Source organism: Herpailurus yagouaroundi, unplaced genomic scaffold, assembly GCF_014898765.1.
Source record: "Herpailurus yagouaroundi ecotype Mexico unplaced genomic scaffold, PumYag 216, whole genome shotgun sequence".
Lineage (NCBI taxonomy): Eukaryota > Metazoa > Chordata > Mammalia > Carnivora > Felidae > Herpailurus > Herpailurus yagouaroundi.
The window spans coordinates 6,775,557-6,800,376 of record NW_024412447.1 but is presented as its reverse complement, the minus strand read 5'-3'; the positions used below and the strand labels follow the sequence as shown (position 1 = coordinate 6,800,376).

The 24,820-nt window shown below is 41.5% G+C and overlaps 1 protein-coding gene across 2 annotated transcripts in view; it reads right to left on the bottom strand.

Moving 5' to 3' along the window:
• The window catches only part of LOC121017809 (cytochrome P450 3A12-like), a 35,675-nt gene extending 16,804 nt beyond the window's left edge, over positions 1-18,871 (bottom strand). For both annotated transcript variants that reach the window (XM_040456280.1, XM_040456281.1), the window contains exons 1-7: positions 18,694-18,871; positions 14,053-14,146; positions 11,959-12,011; positions 9,173-9,272; positions 5,734-5,847; positions 5,388-5,476; positions 3,918-4,066 (exon numbers count right to left, since the gene is read on the bottom strand). In XM_040456280.1, coding sequence (XP_040312214.1) covers positions 3,918-4,066; positions 5,388-5,476; positions 5,734-5,847; positions 9,173-9,272; positions 11,959-12,011; positions 14,053-14,146; positions 18,694-18,764 — 670 coding nt within the window. In that variant the 5' untranslated portion in view covers positions 18,765-18,871. The remainder of the gene's footprint in view (positions 1-3,917; positions 4,067-5,387; positions 5,477-5,733; positions 5,848-9,172; positions 9,273-11,958; positions 12,012-14,052; positions 14,147-18,693) is intronic.
• Positions 18,872-24,820: the final 5,949 nt, after the last annotated feature.

Genomic DNA, 24,820 nt, shown 5'->3' with positions numbered 1-24,820 from the left:
CCAGCCCTGCAAGAAATTTTAAGGGGGACTCTCAGAGGGGAGAAAAGATGAAAAAAAATATATATATATATATACCAAAAGCAACAAAGATTAGGAAGGACCAGAGAACACCACCAGAAACTCCAACTCTACAAGTATCATAATGGCAATAAATGCATATCTTTCAGTACTCACTCTAAACGTCAGTGGACTCAATGCTCCAATCAGAAGACAAAGGGTAACAGAATGTATAATAAAACAAGACCCATCTATATGCTGTTTACAAGAGACCTACTTTAGACCTTCATATTGAAGTGACCTTCATATTGAAAGCAAGGGGATGGAGAACCAACTATCATGCTAATGGTTGACAAAAGAAAGCCTGAGTAGCCATACTTACATCAGACAATCTAGACTTTAAAATAAAGACTGTAGCAAGAGATGAAGAAGGGCATTTTATCATAATTAAGGGAACTATCCACCAAGAAGACCTAACAATTGTAAACATGTATGCTCCAAATGTGAAAGCACCCAAATATGTAACTCAATTAATCAGAAACTTAAAGAAACTCATTGATAATAATACCATAATAGTAGGGGACTTTAACACCCCAGTTACAACAATGGACAGATCATCAAAACAGAAAATCAACAAGGAAAAATGACACAGTGTGGCTTTGAATGACACAGTGGAATAGATGGACTTAACGGATATATTCAGAACATTTCATCCAAAAGCAGAATGCACATTCTTCTCCAGTGCACATGGAACGTTTTCCAGAAGAGACCATATACTGGACACAAATCAGCCCTAAGTAAGTAAAAAAAAAAAAAAATCGAGATCATGCCATGCATATTTTCAGACCACAATGCTATGAAACTCAAAATCAACCACAAGAAATTTTGAAAAGGTAAAAAATATTTGGAGACTAAAGGACATCCTACTGAAAAATGAATGGGCTAACCAAGAAGTTAAAAAGGAAATTAAAAAGTACATGGAAGCCAATGAAAATGATAACACCACAGCCCCAAACCTCTGGGATGCAGCAAAGGTGGTCATAAGAGGAAATTATATAGCAATCTAGGCCTTCCTAAAGAAGTAAGAAAGGTCTCAGATACACAGCCTAACCTTACGCCTTAAAGAGCTGAAAAAAGAACAGCAAATAAAACCCCAAACCAGCAGAAGACAGGAAATAATAAAGTATAGAGCAGAAATCAATGCTATCAAAACAAAACAAAACAAAAAAGTTGAAGAGATCAATTAAACCAGAAGCTGGTTCTTTGAAAGAATTAACAACATTGATAAACCCCTAGACAGTTTGATCAAAAAGAAAAAGGAAGGGTCCCAAATAAATAAAATCAAGAATGAAAGAGGAGAGATCACAACCAGCACAGCAGAAATAAAAACAGTAAGACAATATTATCAGCAATTATACTCCAATAAAATGGGCAATCTGGAAGAAATGGACAAATTCCTAGAAACATGTAACTATCAAAACTGAAACAGGAAGAAACAGAAAATTTGAACAGACCCATAACCAGTAAAGAAATCGAATTAGTAATCAAAAATCTCCCAGAAAACAAGAGTCCAGGGCCAGATGGCTTTCCAGGGGAATTCTACCAAACATTTAAGGAAAAGTTGACACCTATTCTCTTGAAGCTGTTCCAAAAAATAGAAATAGAAGGAAAACTTCCAAACTCTTTCTATGAAGCCAGCATTACCTTGATTCCAAAACCACACAGAGACCCCACTAAAAAGGAGAACTCACTATACACCAATTTCCCTGATGAACATGGATGCAAAAAAGTCCTCAAGATGATACTAGCCAACTGGATCCAACAATACATTAGCAGACTTATTCACCATGACCAAGTGGGATTTATACCTGGGATGCAGGGCTGATTCAAAATCTGCAAAACAATCAATGTGACTCATCACATCAATAAAAGAAAGAACAAGAACCATATGATCCTCCCAAAAGATTCAGAGAAAGCATTTGACAAATTACAGCATCCTTTCTTGATAAAAACCCTCAAGAAAGTAGGGATAGAAGGATCATACCTGGAGATCATAAAAGCCATATATGAAAGACCCACCTCTAATATCATCCTCAAGGGGGAAAAACTGAGAGCTCTCCCCCTAAGGTCAGGAACAATACAGGGATGTCCACTCTCGCCATTGTTATTCAACATAGTATTGGAAGTCTTAACCTCAGCAGTAAGACTACACAAAGAAATAAAGGCACCCAAAGCATCCAGGAGAAAGTCAAACATACACTCTTTGCAGATGACGTGATACTCTAAAACCCAAAAGGCTTCACCAAAACCCTGCTAGAACTGATCCATAAATTCAGCAAAGTTGTACAATATAAGATCAATGCACAGAAATCGGTTGCATTCCTATACACCAACAATGAAGCAACAGAAAGAGAAATCAAGGAATTGATCCCATTTATAATTGCACCAAAAACCATAAAATACCTAAGAATAAACCTAAGCAAAAAAGATGAAAAAATCACACACTGAAAACTATAGAAAGCTTATGAAAGAAATTGAAAAAGTCACAAAAAAGTGGAAAAATATTCCATGCTCCTGGATAGGAAGAACAAATATTGTTAAAATGTCAATACTTCCCAAAGCAATCTACATGTTCAATGCAATCCCTATCAAAATGACACCAGGATTCTTCACAGAGTTAAAACAAACAATCCTAAAATTTGTATGGAACCAGAAAAGACTGCAAATATCCAAAGCAATCTTTAAGAAGAAAACCAAAGCAGGAGGCATCACAATCCCAGACTTCAAGCTGTATTACAAAGGTATAATCATCAAGACAGTATGGTACTGGCACAAAAACAGACACTCAGATCAATGGAACAGAATAGAAACTCCAGAAATGGACCCATAAATGTATGGCCAACTAATCTTTGACAAAGCAGGAAAGAATATCCGATGGAATAAAGACAGTCTCTTTAGCAAGTGGTGCTGGGGAAAACTGGACAGTGACATGCAGAAGAATGAACCTGAACCACTTTCTTACACCATACACAAAAAATAAACTCAAAATGGGTGAAAGACCTCAATGTAAGACAGGAAGTCATCAAAATCATTGAGCAAAAATCAGGCAAAAACTTCTTTGACCTTGGCTGCAGCAACTTCTTACTCAACACGTCTCCGGAGGCAAGGGAAACAAAAGCAAAAATGAACTATTGGGACCTTATCAAAATAAAAAGCCTCTGCACAGCAAAGGAAACAATCAGCAAACCTAAAAGGCAACCAACGTAATGGGAGAAGATATTTGCAAATGACATATCAGATAAAGGGTTAATATCCAAAATCTATAAAGAACTTATCAAAGTCAACACCCAAAAAACAAATAGCCCAGTGAAGAAATGGGCAAAAGACATGAATAGACACTTCTCCAAAGACATCCATATGACCAACCAACACATGAAAAAATGCTCAACATCACTTGTCATCAGGGAAATACACATCAAAACCACAATGAGATACGACCTCACACCTGTCAGAATGGCTAACATGAACAACTCAGGCAACAACAGATGTTGGCGAGAATGCAGAGAGAAGATCTCTTTTGCATTGCTGGTGGGGATGCAAACTTGTTCAGTCACTCTGGAGAACAGTATGGAGGCTCCTCAAAAATTTAAAAATAAAACTACCCTATGACCCTACAATTGCCTGACTAGGTATTTATCCAAAGGATACAAAAATGCTGATTTGAAAGGGCACATGCACCCCAATGTTTATAGCAGCACTATCTCAATAGCCAAATTATGAATTGTACATTTTAAAAGAGGACCTATATGTTATGTGAAGTTATAGCTCAATAAAATTGTTGTAGAAAGGTAGGAAGGGAGGAAGTGAGGGAGGAAGAAAAGGAGAAAAGGAAGGGAGAAGAAAAATAGTAATCTACATACATATTGAGAAGAAAAGTGGATCAAGGAAGGAAAATTTTAAGAGATTCTTCGTATTTTCCACAAAGGGATCTTGTGGGTTGTTGAGGGAATCAATGTTCACTCCAAAGGAGGTACCAGTAATCACATCCATGCTGTAGGCCCCAAAGATGCTGAGTAGGGAAAGAAAGACATAGATAATTAAAATCAGAAACTCTTTACTATCCCTATCCAACACATGCAGCGTTAGATTCTGATGCCCAGGCCACGTAAGAGCCACACTTTCAGAACCACCTTCTGGATAATCTGAAGAGTCTATATGCCATCACACTCATTCATGAGGTATCCATGAGGAATTCGGCAGAGGCATCATGCTAGTGATACTGCTGGCCTTGTGCTAGGGGTGATGGGGACACTATGACAAGTTAGACACACGTCTGAACTCAAGGAGCTCTGTCCTGAAGGAACAGAGACCCAAAATCAAATAAATTACAGTAGTGTGTTTGGAGTATGGGCAATAGAAGGTAGATAAACACTGTGTCTGAGCAAGACAAATAGTTGAATAATTAACCTTTCCTAGAAGAGTCAAGAAAGGTAAAATTGATGCGGACCTTGTCTCACCACAGTATCTATGCTCAGAACTGATTCCTCTTCAGCACATTAGTGAACGGCAACACCATGTTATGTGCTGAAAGGAATGTTATCCCTTCTTCTCTACACTCCTGCTAAGACTCCTGAAAGACCCTTCTTCCTCAATTCCAGTGATCAGAGCTTTCCCTCAGGACACACTCATATCTGGAAAATGTAAGATCTAATAATGTTCCTAGTTAAAAAATATATAGTAAATCACTACAAAATTGATTTGTGGGTTGCCATAGCTAAGTGATATGCCACCAGTTTTTCTAGAACAGTTCCTATGTACATATGTTCATAGTGTATAATTTTAAAATATCACAGTTTAGATTATATAGTCACCCTCCTTATCCCATGAGCAGGGCTTTCTCTCTGCTAAGGTTGAAAGATGGACAAGTGGTCATAAAGTTAATATTTTTTTTACTAATATCCTTAACAAAATCAGGAAGGGGTTTAAGTTGTTCTAAGTTCCACACGATAACTTCCCTGCCCCATTCAATGCCCACCAATATGTACAAAGTGCCTTCCCCTCCCACCATTCCATACCCTCTACACTCAACGATTTGATAAATTATGTTTCTTCTTTTGAAACGATGTATTTTGCCTTCTAGAATATCCAAGGGGACAATCAAGTAGATAAATTAATCCCGCCTCATGTACACAAAATAAGACCCTTTCTCCTGACTGCCCTGCCTTTTGAGGGGTGCTACCTCTTCTTGGGTGGCCCACTGGACTTGTAGCACCATATGCCTACTTCTGTTTATTCACTGGACTAACTCAACAGTGGGAGTTTGGTTCTGTGTCAGTAGCTGGAAAGCGTCATGACAGAGCCAGAAGCCCAGCAGGTGCAGCTCTACTTACTCTTTCAAGGTGACAGGATTGCCTTTCGCTGCCTCCTTCCTCAGGTTCCTCACCAACACATCTCCATACTGGCCAATGATGGGGAACATCTACACACAAATACAACACCACCTGACTTAAATCCAAGAATCAAGTCCTAAAATTACACAGCTTTCATAAGCATGAAGCAGTAGGGACATCTAATAACAAATCTTATCATGTCTCTTCCAGGACATGAAGCTAAAAGACCATTTTTAGGAAGCCCAAATTCAGCAAACTACCCCTAAGAAATGGACTGTGATCTTATTTCCTACCTGCCCACGGATGTATTCCTTAACTTTCTAATTGAAAACCCTCCCTTTCTTACCTCCTTGAGCTTCCCACTGGTGAAGGTTGGAGACAGCACTGTTCGTATTCTCTTCCATTGTTCATCCTCAGACAGAGAAATGGCACTTTTCATAAATCCCACTGGACCAAGAGACTAGCGTCAAAGCAAAAGACATTTTGCCTTATATAAGTTTTGAAGGTCTCAGGTTGTGGAAAATTTGTCAAATGGATACAAATTATTCAACAATTATTTAGTGATTATCTACTGAGTAGCAGGCCCTATGTCAGATGTTCAACAGATATTTACACCAAATGCCTACCCTTCTGAGAAGCTGAAAAACACATCCAGCCACTTGATGTGCTTTCCAGCCTTTATATCCCAATCTCCTTTTTAATATAAATGTGTTTGGGGAAATCTGGTAGGGAATACTCCTCCAGGATAATACACAGTATTAACCCCTAGTTCTGCCCTATGCAGAGTATAATTGGATTGGTAGATATAGCCAGATAGCCCTGGCAAGCTGCATGTTGCCTCAGACCAGTTCTGTCTTTGCATATGTCTGCAGCAGGAGCAACTCACAAAACAGATGTATTGTTATGGTGATTAAAAAAAATACCATAGCTAACACTAAAAAGGTTATGAATCTAATTGCTATTCTGAAGAAATGATGCAGTTATGTGGATATCTATTCCCCCTGTATTTCCCCAAAGGGACAGAAGGAAAAAGAGAGAGATAATTCTTTCTCAGTTTGGGACTGACCTGTCAGCCAACAAACTCGAATCTTTCTTCCATCTTCCAAAACTGTATTTTGTTTTAATACAGATATCTCTACCACCCATTCATATTAAAAACTTACAAACTAGGAATAGATGACATCTTCCTCAACTTCATAAAGAGTATCTAATAACCCTACAGCTAACATCACCTCAATGATGAATGACTGAGGTGCCTGAGGCCAGTCCTGACTCCTGTCACTGGACTACACTACCACAAGGGTCCACAGCTAAATCCTGAAGCTATACACATATACACGGCCAGCATGGACTCTAGTCACAAGCCCTCACTGTCATGCACACACCAGTGGCTAGCCCCTGAAACCACCTGTGTGCTCAAAGTTGGTGATGGACCCCACTGGTGGCCCCAACCCCGTTTTGGGCATGTGCCTGTTTTCAGCACCCCCTCTGATGACTGTGTACATAGCACCAATTCTGGCCACCATTCTACTTGTCCCCTGGTGCTGGATCTGGTGGTGCTACTGAAGATCCCAACAGACACTGTTGCCACAAGAACCTTCCACTGCTCTTGCCAAGGATCATGCAGTTGCTGATGTTGTGGCCCCCAACTGCCTGAACCCATCATGCTCTCATGGATTATTTTCAATTATCCAGTCATACTGGGGAAAAAAATGAAAAGGGCTGGAAAAAAATGCCAACAGGACTTATAGGATACCATCAAATGAAACAATATTCATATACAGGAGACCCAGTAGGAGAAAGAAAAAGTGGGAAGACTGCTTACTTAAAGAAACAATGGCTGAAAAGTTCCCAAACCTAGGGAAATATATGGAAATCTTGGGACATGAGCTTAAAAGTCCCCAGTAAGATTGAATCCAAAAAAGACTTCACCAAGACACATTATAATATAATTGCCAAAAATGAAAGACAAAGAAAAATCTTGAAAGGAGTAAGAGAAAAGGAGCTCATCATATACAAGGAGGACACCCCTGAGTCTATCAGGTGATTCCTCAGCAGAAGTCTTAAAGCCAGAAGAGAGTGGGTGATTTATTCAAGAATACTTTACCCAGAAAAGAAGACCTTCAGAAACGAGAGATAAAACATTTCCAGACAATCAAAAGTGGAAATAATTCATAACCACTAAGCCTGCTAAAGGGAGTTCTTTAAGCCAAAAAAAAAAAAAAAAAGGACACTTACTAGTTCCTAATGCTTCCCCCTAGCATCAGGAACAAGACAGGAATACCCACTCTAACCACTCTTATTCAACATTGTACTAGAAAACCTAGCTAGTGCAATAAGCAAAACAAAGAAATAAAAGACATTCAGAATAGAAAGATAAAAATAGGATAAAAGTAGGAGTGTCCCTATTTCAAGTGACATAATGTCAATGTAGAAAATCTTGAGGAATATAAAAAAGAACAACTCTGCATCTAATAAATGAACTAAGCTAGGTTGCAGGAAACGAGATCAACACAAAAACCAACCACATTTCTATATAATAACAAGAACATGTCAAAACCCATTAAAACACAATAATAATTTTAACTACTCAAAGAAGGTGAGATACTTTAGGTATACATTTTTATAAAACATGTATGTTTTTCCAGTGCTAAGAGCTACACGTTGGTGAAAAAAATAAAAGAAAACCTAAATAAACATATAGTGTGTTCATGAATTGAGAGACATGACTTAGTAAAGACACAAATTTCTCCCAGATGTATCTATGGGTTTGAGGCACATCTTACGAAGTCTCTGCTATTATGTACACATAGATAAGTTCTGAATTTGTATGGAAAGACAAAGTAGCTGGAAATCTAACACAATTCTAACAAAAATAAAATGGGAGGAATCACTGTACATATGTTTAGAGGTACTACATGGCTACAGTAATCAAGATAGTCTGGCACCAGTGCAGGAATAGATACAGAGATCAATGAACAGAACAGAGAATGACACACACACACACACACACACACACACACACACAGGCCCCACTGAATTTTTATATTGGTACAAAAGCAATTCAGTGAAGGAAGTACAGCCTTTTCACACTGGTTCTGGGGCCATTAGACAGTCAAGGGCCAAAACCAAAGATCTTTGACCTAAACTTCACATCTCACGATTAACACTAAAATTAACACAAAACAGATCACAGACTTAAATGTAAAATAGAAAACTAAATGCTTGGAGAAAATCCTTGGGACTTAGGCCTAGGTGAAGAGTTTTCAAACTTGATGCCAAAGTCATAACCCATAAAAGGAAAAAATGAATAAATTGGCCTTATGAAAATAAAAAACAATGTTTGCTCTGCTGAATACCCTGATACAACAAAAAGAAAAGCTACACACCATGCCTACAAAAGAATAGTAAGAGGGAGACTTTTGGTGATGGAACAGCTCTGTAACGTGATTGTGGTGGTAGATACACTAATCTACAAGTAAGATAAATGTTCAGACAGCAGCACAAACACACACACACACACACACACACACACACACACACACACACACACAAATGGGTAAACATAAAACTGCTGGAATCTGAATAAGCTCTGTGGCTAGAGCCAATGACAAATTCTGCTTTGATACTGTCCTATATAGTTAAGCAAGATATTATCTTAGAGAAAACAGCTTGAAGGCCACATGACATGACACCTCCTGGGACAATTTCCAGTAAATCCATTATTATTTTGAAATAAAAGCTTTATAAATAACTATGTAAATTTAAAATAAATCCATGCCTACCCGCCGGTTTGTGAAGACAGAATAACATTCTTTCACTAGTACTGTTTTGATCGTGTCTGGATCTGTGATCGCCAACACTGGCTGTCGCCCATCATAAAACCTATGTCGGGGAAACAGAGCTGATTAAATTTAACGTGCCAGTTTCTGCAGTGGCAGCCACTCTTGCAAGTCCAGACTTTTAACCTGATGTTACCTAATCCATTCTCTGAGACCATGGTCAGAAATAACAATGGAAAATTTATTAAGTCTATGTGTGTACATGGCTGTTTCTGGGACTATTCTCCATAATTTTTTGCATGTTAAAAATATTTCAAATATTTTAGAAGTACTTCAAACATTTTAAATATTTTATATATATTATCAAAAAAAGGTTAGTAAATAACTGAAGGCAAGTAAATTATCTAAGAACAAAAAAATAATGAAAGAGACTCCACCCACTCAGTCACTAATAATTATAATTTTGAAGATATATCAAACACATGAAATGCACATAATACAATATTAGATGAAAACTGTAGGCACAGTAATCACAAACATGTAAGATGTGCCTGCAGATAAAGACATGAAATGCTCAAAAAGTGATGGCAAAATTATGAATCATTTCTTTGCTCTATTCTCTAAAATATGATTTCTAGTTACATTTTATTTATTTTTTTTTTCAACATTTATTTATTTTTGGGACAGAGAGAGACAGAGCATGAACGGGGGAGGGGCAGAGAGAGAGAGGGAGACACAGAATCGGAAACAGGCTCCAGGCTCTGAGCCATCAGCCCAGAGCCCGACGTGGGGCTCGAACTCGCGGACCGCGAGATCGTGACCTGGCTGAAGTCGGACGCTTAACCGACTGCGCCACCCAGGCGCCCCTCTAGTTACATTTTAAAGGAAGTATTATTTAAATATTAAAGACATATTCTTGGTAGCATTGACTGAGAAAATTTTGAACAAAAAACACAAAGAGAATAAAGTAATACAGAGAAACATTCACTTTAATGTTACAGAGTAATAATTGAGAGTAAAAATCACGTTAGGTATATTTACCTTTATTACTTATATTTCTTCTTATAGGTGGGTCGCAAGTGTGAGTCCCTTGGGCTCCATATAGGTGACAACCCTTAGTAGCAGGGCAAGTCCACTTGTGACACATGTATCGCACAAAGCTGACACCTTATATGTGATCCATCCCAATTAACCCTGACCTCCTGACTGTCCATATGACCAGTTAATGGGAACCAGCCACTGGCATGAGGTTTAGATTATGCTTAATTACAGCATCCTCTGGCATTGTGTTTTCTACTACAAATCATTTGCATTTGTTAGAACAAAATGGAAGATTTTCCATAAGTCCCCTATTCTTCCTCTGATGTTACAAAGGAACTTCAAATGCTTTGTGATCAGATATAGAAATGGAGGAGAACCACTGCACTAAATGCTCCCTGTCTGCAAAAAGTATTCTAAAACTCAGAAGGTTTCAGTGTAAGTCGAGTATACTTAGTGTTGAAGCAGTGATAGTTGTTACTGAGGTGGCACTTAGATCGGCTCTCCCATCAACCTGATTATCTTTCTTGGGTGATTTCCCACGTCTTATCCTGTTTGTTAAAAAACACAAGCGTGGGGGCGCCTGGGTGGCGCAGTCGGTTAAGCGTCCGACTTCAGCCAGGTCACGATCTCGCGGTCCGTGAGTTCGAGCCCCGCGTCAGGCTCTGGGCTGATGGCTCAGAGCCTGGAGCCTGTTTCCGATTCTGTGTCTCCCTCTCTCTCTGCCCCTCCCCTGTTCATGCTCTGTCTCTCTCTGTCCCAAAAATAAATAAACGTTGAAAAAAAAATTTAAAAAAAAAAAGTTACCCTCTCTTTTCATGATCTCACAGCCCTAATACGACTTCTACTACCAGTTAAATTCGGATTCTTGCACCCCACCACACATCCTCCAAATTCTGTGTTAATGGAGGACGTAAACCAAGAATCTGCATTTTTAACAAGCCCTCCTAGGTGGTTTTTATCCATAGCCAAGCATGAGAACCATTTACTAAATACAGAACTGGGGCCCACAATGTAACACTGACTCTAGCCAGAGCTGACCAGTACTGAACATAGGAGGGACACTGGAGATAAACCAGTGGCAATCCAGAGATCTGTGTTCTTTCTATTCTGCCATGTTGCTTATGGGTCACACCAACTCAGCAGAGCCCTATGGATTCTGAGGACTTGACCAGAGAAGATAAAGAGGTACAACACTGGCTGTGAGCGGCCCAGCACCACACTATACCTCTCACACTGCTTCAGCAAACCTCTAGCCAACCTCATTGGGAGCATCCACTGTAAGCCACCGAGGCCATACTACAAAATCCCAAGTCCATCAGCCCACCAGGGAAACACTGTGCTCTGGAAATTTCCTACATCTCTTCCAGTCTATAGAGTTGGAAAAAGAAATACTTGACTATAGTTTTATTGGAAAGTCTTGGCTTAGTACTAAAACACAAAACAAAACAAACTACATACTTTCAGACAGAGTAAGAAAGAGCTGAGCAGAAATGTTTTTCCATTCTGTTTACAACAGCCCTTCTACCAAAAACACATATTAATCCAAAACATAAAGGATACCCTGCAGCTCTCCTGACCAGATTCATATTTGGACCTGTACACCTGGTGACACATGCATTCCTGGGAAGGGGAGGTTTTAGGAGCTTTAATTATAGGGCTTCATCCCAAGGGGCTCTCGACTGAGACTGTCCACACCCTAAGGGCCTCATCATAAAAAGCCTATCACTGGAAATTTCCAGAATACTCACCCCCACATTCTTCCATATGTTTTAAAACATTTCTCATCAAATTCACAAAAGCCCTGCGAGAAGAAAGAAAATGTATTATTAATCTAAATGTACTAAGCCTTACCTCTAATGGGCACAAAAAGGACCCAGATCATATGAAATGTGGCTTACTTTTCTCACTGGCAGATAGAGGGAAGCTCTTATTCACATGCATCTTACGGGAAAGGAGAGAAAACAGAGACATGAAACGGAGAATTTCAAGTCCTTGAACTGACTAATACTGCTCATACTGAACATCTTACTCGTCTGTGAAGACTATGTAACCCTTGCCTTTCTGACATGTTTGGCTTGTGCATGAGTTGTCTCTAAATCTCATAACCATCTGAATTATTAACTTCAGGGCATCATAAGAAAACGGAAGCTGAGGGAAAGTCAGCATGGCCTGAACAACCCTCAGTTACCACTCTATTCATTGATCTCATGAGCCCTACTAGATTTTCAGTAGATTTAGGAAATTAAGACTCCTGTGCTCTCTTTCAGTCTGGCAGACTTACAAAGTGTAAGACATTTTTTTGAATGAGAAAGTGAGAGATGAGTGGATGAATGACAAAGTGGACTCGCTTCCAGTTGTCCAGTTCTCACATGGAAAAGAGGGGATGATGTCACCCCTCCACAAAGGATGGTGCAAATTAAAACACTTGCTCTGAGCTTTCACTCATGTCACTTCAAAAAAAGAAAACAACAAAACTTCCTGTCTCTATGTTTCAGCTGTGATATTTGATGTTTTCACTTTACAAAGGAAGGTTCCAGAAATGTGCATCTTGGGATGCATGTACTAAGGAGTTAATCTGGAAAAGTGGATAGAAGATTACTGCTCTGTTGGAAAGGAAAAAGTCCAGTAAGTTCTTAACAATAACTGGACACTGAGAGCCAGGAGAGGTAGGATCTGAGGAATAAGTCTCAGATCTGCAGGAAAGGAACTCCAAGGCAGAGAGCAGCCTGTAATATAGACTCTGCCTGCTGGCCTTCAAGACATGAGCTCCTACCTTCTGTTCAGGAGCCAGGCCTTGGGTGAGGCATCAGAGCTGGATTAGACACAGTGGGTCTACCAAAATTCAGTCTGTGTGTCTGCTAGTACATTCCATTCAGGTACATTAAGTCTTTAATAGTTTTGTCAAAGCATCTCTTTTCTAGTGATTTTGTATGAGTGGTTCTACCTTTGTGTGAAAAATAACATACACACATACACAACTCATTTAGAATTAAAGTCTGAAAACAATAGATAAGCAATATACTGCCTCAGTTATACTCCCCCCTGCTCAAGTCACCCATAGGATGCCTTCTTTGAAGATACAGAGGTAAAGCCAAGAGCTCTAGTTCAACCTCTCAAATGTCAAAAGATGTCACAGGTGGCAAAAGGTGAGTTAGAGCCATGGAAACAACTATAGGGGTGGGGTGGGTTTTGGCCAGCTCTTGAGATAATTCAATTATGTGCAAATTACCCAAAAGTGAATCTTGGGTTGCCTAATAAACTGAAGTTCCAGAGACATCCAGGAAAACAAGGAGGCTACAAAGAGCTCATGCTATGAACAGAAAAGTCTGACTTTAGCATACAGAGCTTAATGAGCCAGTACCAGGGACCCACTTGATGCTTTTCTCCTAATACCAAGTACCATTATGCCTTCCTGGGAATCTGCACCTGCCAGAAAGAAAAGCCTCTTTATGATGCTCACAAGCTGGAACAAAAAGTCCTGGGCTGAAGTGGCCAGAGAGCTGGACTGCCAACTGAGGGAAAACCTGAGGCTCCTAACAGCAAACAAGAGAGCCCTGAGCTATACCTGGCCATGTGCTGGGTAGGGCCTGTAATACCATTTCTGGAGAGTTTGAAACCCAAGACTTCCTCCTGAGGAGGATCATGTTTACTATGGAACTAAGCTGGGATTTGCAACCATAGGAAGCAAAAGAGGAGGCTGGGTGGAGACTATGACACCATTTCTGGAAAGTGTGAAACCTAAGAACTTCCTGCTGAGGAGGAGTATTTTTAATATGGAACTAAGCTGGGATTTGCAACCATAAGAAGCAAAAGAGGGAGCTGGGAGCTCAAACAGCACCCACCTGACGGTACCCCAGAGCAGTTCCCACAAAAGGCAGAGGTTTTGGCCCAGGAATTCCGAGCTTCTTAAAAAGTCCATGTGTGTAGGTCCCATATCTGTAAAGTGAAAGAGAAAGCAATGGTGAAATAGGTGTGGAGACTGGCCAGTCACTGATACAACTAGAACAGGTAAGAGAGGAGGTAACATGTAGTCAAGAAATAGTAACATCAATCCAAACAGCAATAATTACATTCACTCATCATCTCCTTTCCCATCTCCACTGTGAGACCCACAAAGAATGATGATTAGCTAAAAGCAGCTGGAAACTTCATCATCCCAAATCCTAGACTGAACATTTGATAAATGCTTCCATATTGAGAGCTCCTACAAGGTTCATGCTGAATTCTTCCAGAAAATTCACTCATGCCTATTTAGTAAGTGACACTGCCATGACTTTGGAGCTTGTCACTCTCCAAAGAATGAGAAAGAGAAAATTTTTTCCTGCTCTGATGAATGATGATATTTTACTAAATATATCCACTCAATACTAGACGGTTACTGAGAGTCTACCAATAAAATGTTCTTAGCAGTTTCCTCAGAGAGACCTTTCTGCTTTTCCTTCATTGTAGTCCCTGTTGGTGTTTTGGATCAGGTCCTTCTTTAAAAATTTTTTTAAACGTTTTATAAACGTTTTTTTAAACGTTTTATTTACGTTTTTTTAAACGTTTTATTTTATATTTGAGAGAGAGAGAGAGAGAGAGGGAGAGAGAGAGAGAGAGCATGATCAGGGGAGGGGCAGAGAGATGGAGACAGAATCTGAAGCAGGCTCCAGGCTCTGAGCTATCAGCACAGAGCTCGACACAGGGGCTTGAACACACAAGCAGTGAGATCATAACCTGAGCCAAAGTCAGACGCTCAACTAACTTAGCCACCCAGGCACCCCTGGATCATGCCCTTCTTAAGTCTATCTTCACAGAAGTCTTGAGCAACCACAGTGTTCTTATTTCTGTACAATGAAAACTGTGCCAAAGGCTCAACTGGCCTCACTAAAAAGTGAGATCCCATCAGGTCCACCCAAGTCTCTGTTGTCAGGCATTCTGGTTCTCTTCAGCTACAGAGAAGGGGGATTGACCCATATGTGCCCAAATGAATGCCATATTAAAGGATCAGTAAGTAAACAATCCATCCCCAGGCTATTCTTCCCCCTGTGGAATCTGGTCCTCTGACCTGAGATACTCATCTGTTCAGCACACTGCAAGGCCCGCTCAATTTTTCAAGATGGTCACTAAGTTTACTGACTCTGTGCATCAACTATCTCAAAAGTCCATTACAGATGGTGCTCCCTAATACAGGACTGCCTGCAATTCATCCTTCAGGAGTTGCCTGTGGAATCCCACAACTGGGGGTTCTGGATCCTTGCAAGCCTTACTGTTAGGTGTTGCTGAGAAATAGCAGAGTGGAGGAAGGAGAGGCTGCCAACACCGTTTTAACCATAAACTCGCTAGGCCTACAGGGCTAACCCCATAGAGGCAAATTAACAAAGTGGTGGGAAAGGATGCTAACTAGAAATGGTTACATACCCTGCAAGTGCTTTCAGCTAACAGATAGGGAGCCTTCCAAAGTTCACATACCTCCAGTTCATAGCAGAATACGTGTTATGCAACATAAAATGAATAAGGACAAAACGTTCCAGAGATATTCCTCATCTCTTCTTCTAAGCTAGCATTTTAGACAGTACAGGTACCAAGTATTTTGTGCACATCCAGCATTTCTAATATTACGTGATTAAATAAACCCCCCAAATTGCAGGAAAGGACATGTTTGAGGGACCCAGCAGAGAGACCTCAACCCGACCCAGCTGGATATTTAGATACTTCTTCTAGAACACTTTGACACATGTGCACCAGATGTCAGAAGTACGGGTGGCCATCACCAACACAAAAAAATCAATTCTGGGAGCACCTGGGTGGCTCAGTTGGTTGAGTGTCTGACTTTGGCTCAGGTCATGATCTCATGGTTGTGGGTTTGAGGCCCGCATCGGGCTCTGTGCTGACAGCTCAGAGCTTGCAGCCTGCTTCAGATCCTGTCTCTGGCTTTCTCTGCCCCTCCCCCACTTGTGCTCTCTCTTGTCTCCAAAATAAATAAACGTTAAAAAATTTTTTAAAAAATCAATTCTGGCTTCTGGACCATCAACATGATAATTCAACTCCCAAGTGAGGCCAAACAATTGAGTGAATGTGTCAGCAACACTGGTCACAAGGCAAGATCTGGTCTAAACTCACAGGGCTCCAATACAATGCAGAGGTGGAGCTAGATGAATTTTTCTGATTCATTCCAGCTTCTCTCTTTTTGGTAGAGTAATGCTGCTGTTGGTACAAATGAAGGGGCTAACAGTAAAGTGACTCATTTTTAGTGCCTTTACATTGCACTGATAGACAGAGGGCCCTGTTTACAGCTACTGACTCTTGACTACACCAGTGTCTTTTAAGTATAACATACTGTTTGCCTGGTGGAAAAGACCCGTGACAGCCCCACTGCCAGATAGACCAGACACAGTATGACTCACATGGTATCCCTGTTCCCTGGCCCCAAGCAGATGAGATGCTAATCCTGTGGTCCTGTGATGACCTCCTGTGGGACCAGAACCAAGGAGTATCTCTGGAAGGTCTGTTATGAGGGAGGAATACTCTCCCACTCCATTCTGAGCCCTGGATGCCTCTCACATCAGCACAGGTTGTCTTACTACTCGCCTGTGATGAGAGGTTAAAATAACCTGCTGGGCACTTGTAAACATATACACAACCTATATCATAGAAGTATGCATGTGTACACTAAATTCATATTCCCAACATGACTCTAGAAGGCTGAAATTATTTATGCACCATTATAATCACAAAGGCTAAACTAACAGCCTCCTTTTAGACTTCAGAAAGAACAAGCTGGAAATAGTCTTATCTCAGTAAAAACCCTAGTATTAAAAAGAATGAAATTAAACCACATCAATTACATTTAAATGTCATTGGGACAGAACATGTTGTCACACCCAGCATTCCTAACCTTTCTCTCAGAAAATGAAAATCAGGCTTATATGTCCTATGTTCACATCCTCATGCCTTTCTATTCTTGAAGAAAGCGAAATTGAGATAGAGGTCAAATGTGACATAGAGGGGACCATCCCTACCCACAACTGGAAACTAAGTCCTTTCCCAACCTGCTTCAGGATACTGGGAAACCCACCACTGAAAGGAATTCCTCTGCTAATGATTTTTATTTTCCTCCTGTACTGTAACATAGAGGGAAAAAACATATTTAATATCCAAATTTGCTTTCAGGGCTATGTCTTTGCAGCCTGCTGGCAGATTTCATATCGAGGGAGGAATAAATCTCTATACTGATGCAAACTTCCCAGACACTAGAAGGAAAACCTGAAATGAATAGAATTTCAAGATTTCTGCCAAGTCTCTTCAGCTCTAAAGGTACTCATTTAGGGTAAGGAGCTCTGCATATTACAAGGTCGGGGAGTGGCCAGGAGAGGGGCACAGAAAAGAGTAAAAAGTCCATTCTGAAGAGGAAGGTGAGGCACATCCAGCCCCCCTGGAAGTCTGAGTGTACCAGTGATTTGTGTACATGATGCTTGGTGGTGGGAGGGAGGGAGCAGGAGCCACCTGAGAGACACAGGCCCAATCCTTTTACACATGTCCTGCAGCAGACAAAGACCAGGAAGGTGAAGATAATGAGACAAGACCCAAGCTACTCCCTCTGCCTCCAGAATCCCCAGATCTTGGGATGGGGTGAGGGCTCCACAGCACAGGGGTCTGCTGATCTTAATCTTCCTCAGGTGAATTTTGCTTGATAGGTTTACTGTGGGGGGCTGGGCCCCAGTGCCAGGCTGAGACCGGGTCAAGCAATGTTCCCTGTTGACTTAGCCAACCCGGTGGTTCCCCCTCCCATTCCCCCACTTTCAAGGGCATACGAAAGCCTTGTCAAGGCTGAGAAAGTTCCTGAAGCCTGTGGTCTGCAGGTGTTGGCAGTAATGTTACCTCCCTTTTTCTACCCCGAGTCAGATAGAAACAAACATGGGAATTGTGTTTTGCTAGCAATCTATCAACAAGGTCTTGTGACCCGTTCAGAAAGTTCACAAGGTACACAGAACTAAATGTTTTGGCTGGCAGTGATCATGTGAAACCTGATTATTCTTAGAATGACCTGATCCATAAGAGTCTTATATTATAAAAGATTGTGTACAGCAACAATAAAGCCGTCACTTGGGCCATCAGCCCAGGGGGCCCTCCTGTTCCCAAACTTTCTCTTCTCTTTTTTTCTTACATTCCCCTACCCTCAGGACCCTGACCTCGGTGTTTGTCGCGCCGGTCGCGACAGTTTACGTCCCAACTGGTAGTGAAACAGAAGATCATCCCAGGAGAAAATAATGTCTCTCAGCCCTCCTAGCTACAGATATTGGAGTTGGGGTATGGGGGTACTCCTTTTGCAGATCTGGGTGAGGTCAATAATAACCCCTTATGTGTTTCTAGCTTGTTTGAAGCACCCAACACTTCAGGAACTTCCTTTTGTTAACTCTTCATCCACAGAGCAGAAAAGAAAAAGGGGTAGAGGTTGCTAATTAGCAAGGTTCCAGAGGCGATGAGCCTGAACAGTTACTCACAGATAGAGGAGCACCAGGCTGGTAGCCAGAAGAAGCCAGGTTTCTATGGAAAAGCTTGGGATCAGGTCCATGGCCACCTTCCCTCTGCCAATCTCCTCTACTCTCTTTCAGCAGTGTGCGCCAGTCTGTGCTGGCCTGTTCATGTGGAGCTTTCCTTCCCACCAGCGATGATTCAGTGAGGCTGGAATATATATAGTGAAGAGGGGGCGGGGCTGGAGCTACAGCCAGTAGAAGGGCCACTGGTGATCCACCTGTAGGTGCTCTACACCCATGAGTGTTGGCAAAGCATCATGGACATTCCCAGTTTGACCTCCTTTGAGTCAATATTTTGTGGGAAATCAATAAACAACTCAATCAGTGTTACCAGTAATCCCAAAGGTTACAGAAGTTCACGTAAAACCATTGTCCTTAAATCTCTAAGTTGCCCTTGTCATCATGACTGTCTGTACCCTTAAACACTTGAAACCCTTCACACAAGCTGGGTCTACTCATCTTTACCCATGTAGTTTCCTCTGCCTAAACATGTCCCTGGGCTGCCTAGAAGGATCCTACTCATCCTTCAAACCCAGCTCTAACAGAATCTCCTCTGTTAGAGTCTGTCCTTGCCAACCTCCTGCCCTGGAAAATTTCTGTCCCATGAGCCCCAGTTCTCTGTACCCTCCATCCCTATCATTGGTCTCTACACCCATTTACCTTACAGAGAGAGAGCTTCTCAAGGGCACAGTCTGGGTACTTACCAACATTATGTCCCAAAAGTATATATGCTCAGGGGGGCATCCAGAAAGGTTGATGGACTTGAGTTGGTAGAAGTGAAATTACTGGGCTTCCTAATATCCCTGTGGGAAGATCACTGATGACCTTGCCACTTACCTGCTGGGAGAGGTATGAGGACATAGCCTCTGGAAATTATTTCAGCTCATTTTCATCACTCTGACTCATGTTCTGTGTCTGCATGTCCTGAGAAACCATGGATTGCATGGCATACCTCTGGAATCTCTGGGACAATGGAGCCCTGCTCCATTTAAGAAATAAATGGCTCCAAGCTGGAATACCAACATAGGACAGACATGGGAAGCTGGAAGATGATCCCCAGGAAAAGTAGAAGAGAAAGTCCCAGGAATTCTGAAATATTTCTGCCCCCTTTTGGTGCCTTCATTGGGCACCATTCCATAGGGCCATGCTATTACCCTGTTTACAGATGTTAGACTGAGATTCAGTGACTGGAATTGTATTTCCAACAGCCATTGATCACAAAAACATATTGTAAATAAGTGAACATAAAGGGAGACTGTGCTCAGCAATACTGATATTCAACGTTTGCCCTTCCCTGATAAGGGTCCCTACTTGGGAAATAGACCCAAGTCTGCAACACTGAACTGGTTAAATTTCTGTCCCTATATCCTTGGCTACCTGCACAGCAGCTCCCTCATAATTCCAGAACAAAGGACTCTGCTTCATCTTAGCAGGGAATACAGATGCTAGCCAAGATGGTACTAAGAGTATTGTTCCCCAGCAGAGAGGTACACAGAATCAAGGAACGATTCCTGTCATTTGATAATTCTTGACAACTTAATGCTCTCAACTAAACACAAAGCCTTTTTTATTGTACTTGGAAACCAAGCCTCTGTGGGAACTAATAGACTTTTATCCTTCTCCAAACCCCATGCTCAGCTATGATTATTTCATAACTAAGCTTAAAATGAGCATCCGCCTACCCTCTTCACCTCAGAGTCTGCTGCAGCTGGTTGAAATCTATCCCAAAAGTGATAGGCTTGTCATTGCTGGGGACTACAATGCAGCCAGCACTGAACCAATGCAGATGGCTTTGTCTGCAAGGGAGAATAATAGAGGCATGAGCTTTGTGCCCCATTCTTCTCCACAAAGGAACACCTGCCACGACAAGACTCGCATCCTCAGAGTTTGAAGCATCCTCAGAGTTTGTATGAAAGAAGACACTGTGTGTCAGAAGAACACCCCATAGACTCCATGGCTCTCATCTACTCCTTACTATACTAATACGCTCATCATGAACTTTCCCAACTCTGTTCCAAATGCATGTGGTAAAAACAGATCTCAGACTCAGATATCTTTCAAGTTGAAGATAGAGAAAACTAAGATAATTATAGTACAGCCAAGTAAGAATAACTATGCATCCTCCTTAACAGTGAAGGATTTATCAGCTTCCTTAGTCTCCTTAGCTACTGGTCAAAATTGAATTGAATAATATTTAGAGAAGACTTAGGCTCAGATATCAGTGTAGGTGAATAAGTTGTCAGGACTCAGGGATGCAGAGAACCCAGCTGTCTAATATTCTCATCCCTTTGTATTGTTAGCTCACAGGACATCTCCTTGGGGAAGCATGGCCTGACTTCCACAGGCCAAGAGAAGTGCTCACAGTAGGGGAAGCAGTGTTGCCCTGGAATGATCTGTGCATCACATTCAAATTTCACAGATCATAGTCTCAAGTGTGCAAAAATGAAGGAAAGGTTAAGTGTCTGTTCCTAAGTTAAGTGTCTGGGAAAACTCCCATTCTTCTCAGTAAGGCCAAACTTGATCTTGCCAATTCCAGGTAACCAGGTGGTATTTAAGTGTGAGTGTCTGGGCCCTACAGTTTGTGTGGGAGTGGTGAGAAAGTGACAGGTTGTGAACATCCTGGCATTGGAGGAGGTGGGAACCTCCCCCATTGTCATTAGATGTTGGGTGGGCTCTACACTTGCTGCATTCGGTCCCTGGGCCAAGACTATATAGACTATATGAACCCAACACTCTAACAGGGAGAGACACTAAACCAATAACCACACAAACATTGAGCTAAAATCAAGATACCTGCAATAAAATAATAGTATTTGGTATATCTGGTGACTTTGCTAAGCCAGATACCAGACCCTCTGCAGGCCTTTTAGAAACGGTCACTCCTTGGGGGGCGCCTGGGGGGCGCAGTCGGTTAAGCGTCCGACTTCAGCCAGGTCACGATCTCGCGGTCCGTGAGTTCGAGCCCCGCGTCAGACTCTGGGCTGATGGCTCGGAGCCTGGAGCCTGTTTCCAATTCTGTGTCTCCCTCTCTCTCTGCCCCTCCCCCGTTCATGCTCTGTCTCTCTCTGTCCCAAAAATAAATAAACGTTGAAAAAAAAATTTAAAAAAAGAAACGGTCACTCCACATGAACGCTTAAAATAGTTTAGTCCAAGGGTGAGAGAGGACAAGAGTTATAAAATAACTCTAAATAATGTAACATATTTTCTTTTAGCAAGAGGAGGACACTTGACTTCAAGTTTTAATTAGAACATACTTAAAAGGTTGGGTTTTTGGTGGATGTGGACTGTTTACTTTTTTCCTTCTTACTGATTATGTTTAAATGGCTCTTTTTACCTCCTTGCCTGTGAGGAGCTACTGAGAATGTTAATGTTTAGAGACTTCATTTCCTGGACTTCATTGAGCCTACAGTGCCTGTCCAGTTGTGTAAACACAGGGGTTGGAGCAGAACCACCACACCTCGTATTTTCTCACCCTTATAGGATCTAAAGCCCAACTGGGATGAGATTCCTCTCATCCCTTTTCTCCTAGTGGGCAGAATTTGTCTCTAAACAGTTCCCTAAGTAGAGTGCCTTGTAGGTCAATAAAAGCCAACCCCCCAAAAGAACCAAACAAAAGGAGTAAGGAGAGCTCATTCCCTCCTTAGCAACACAGTATTTTTATAAAATTCAGTTTGGATTTCCAGGCAGAACTATGACCAGAGCAATTTGAGTGAGGCATTCCACTTGAGCACAAATTGCCCAAAATCTCACTAATCATATAAATTTTAAACTGTATTCAAACATAATATTTTAAAAAATAATATTAATGCAAAGAGATCAATAAAGGATAAAATATCATACTTTAAATAAACACATGTTCACTAGGTTAGTTTCATGTAACTAATTCACTCCAAAAAATGGGAGGGAAAATACAGGAAAATTAGAGAATAATACCATGAGTTCTATCATCTGGCCAATAGGGATTTTAGAACAGAGACTACATACAATGAAATAATTCAAGAAAATTTCCCACAACTGAAGAGCAAAAGTCTCCAGATTGAAAGTCCAATGCACTGCACCACCCGCTATAGCCCTTGAACACAATGTGGTTAGATTTCAATATAAATTTATTTAAAAACAGAAAAAATCAGAAATGCAATTCCTCACCACTCCAGCCACATTTCAAGTGCACAATACCCCCATGTGGCTGGAGACAACCACATTGGACAACACAGATACAGAACATTTGCATCATTGCAGAAAGGTCTCTTGGACAGCTCTGCCTAGAATAACGGATGACAGCAGATTCATGAAGGCACATTGTCATGAACTTTCAGACACCAGGGAGAAAAAGAAAATCCCAAATGCTTGCAGAAAGAGTGAGGGGAGCAAGACCCAGGTCAAGTACAAGGAATCAGAAACCAGAAGGGCAGAATCTTCTCAACAGCAATAGTAGAGACAAGTCCCTATGTCTACAAGTTCATGGAGAAACTTCTAGCTCAAATCATCCATCAAGCAATTCTATGCTGAAATCATCCATCAAGCATGAGGGTAGAGCAGAGATATATTCAGAAATGCACATTCTTTAACAAAAATTAACTCCTCTTCATTACTCTTCTGAAAGCTACAAGGAGATGGCCTCTACAGAAATGAGGGAGAAAACCAAGAAAGATATCAGGTGGAGAAAGATGCCACTGGTTTTGTTAAAACTACCGTTAGCGGGGCGCCTGGGTGGCGCAGTCGGTTAAGCGTCCAACTTCAGCCAGGTCACGATCTCGTGGTCCGTGAGTTCGAGCCCCGCGTCGGGCTCTGGGCTGATGGCTCAGAGCCTGGAGCCTGTTCCCGATTCTGTGTCTCCCTCTCTCTCTGCCCCTCCCCCATTCATGCTCTGTCTCTCTCTGTCCCAAAAATAAATAAACGTTGGAAAAAAAAAAAACTACCATTAGCACTGTTCAACTTTTTAAAGAATGTACATCTATATATTTGATTTTTTTAGTAAAATAAGTTTATAGAAGCCCCGATCAGGTATCAGCTCCTCCCAACCATTTTTGGGGACAAGTGCTCCTTCTCTGTGATCTCAAAGCACTGAGGCTGACCTTCCACCATACTGAATCTATCTATTCAAGGGTCTGACTTTTCCCCACCAACAGGGCACATTTGGACCTGATCCAGAGCAGTGCCTAGGAAATGTTTGTGGATCTGAACAAAATCCAAAACAAGAACCTTCCTGCTGACCTTCTATACATGCTTGAGGTTCAGATGTACCTCCTGATAGCTGATGCTGGGAAATCCCCAAATTACAGGATGATGAGAGGTACTGGTGGAGTCCATGTGCTATTTCCAATATGTGTTTCCCAAACAGACTCAAGATATTTTACTGAAGACCTATGGTGTGCTCGGCAGTGTGTAGGCCCTGAGAGGACAGCAGTGGGGCCAACAATAGCCTCAAACCATCCCTGCCTTTTGTGGGTCTGGGAGGTCCATCTCATCCCTGCCTTTTGTGGGTCTGGGATTAATGAGTTCATCTGGAAGCAGCACAGCATAGTGAATGAAGCCACATGACACCTTTTCTACTCTCTCACCTTGAGGAAGTCATTAATCCCTCTGAGACTCAGTTTCCTCAAGGGGCTGTTAGGAGGATTAAATGAGAAATCTGTAAAATTAAAGTCTTGGATTTGAACGGTGAGACTCTTTCCAGTTCTCTGATTCTTTTATCTTTGTTAATTGGTCAACAGTGTTATGGTTCCAGTTGCAGACATGAGAGATACAGTGCTTTTGAAAATACACAGATGCTTGAAGACAATGTAGCTTTTCACAGATGACATCATCATCTCCATGAGACCCTTTTTGGGGTGAGATTGGGGAGGGGGAATTTCTTCATAAAACCACTTCTTGGTCACTTGGGTAACAAGTTTTCTGAGTTCAGTCTTCTGACCCTGTCCCCCATTGTCCTTTCTCTGCTCCTCCCAGAATGAGCTCAGAATGTTTGGGAGTGTGACTTCTGGGCTAGAAAAGTGGGCCTCAGATCCTCTCTCTACCCTAGGCCTTACAGGTGACACCTGATCCCTGCCCTGGTTCTACAGAGGGTCCTTGATGATCTGAAGCTGTGTCCATG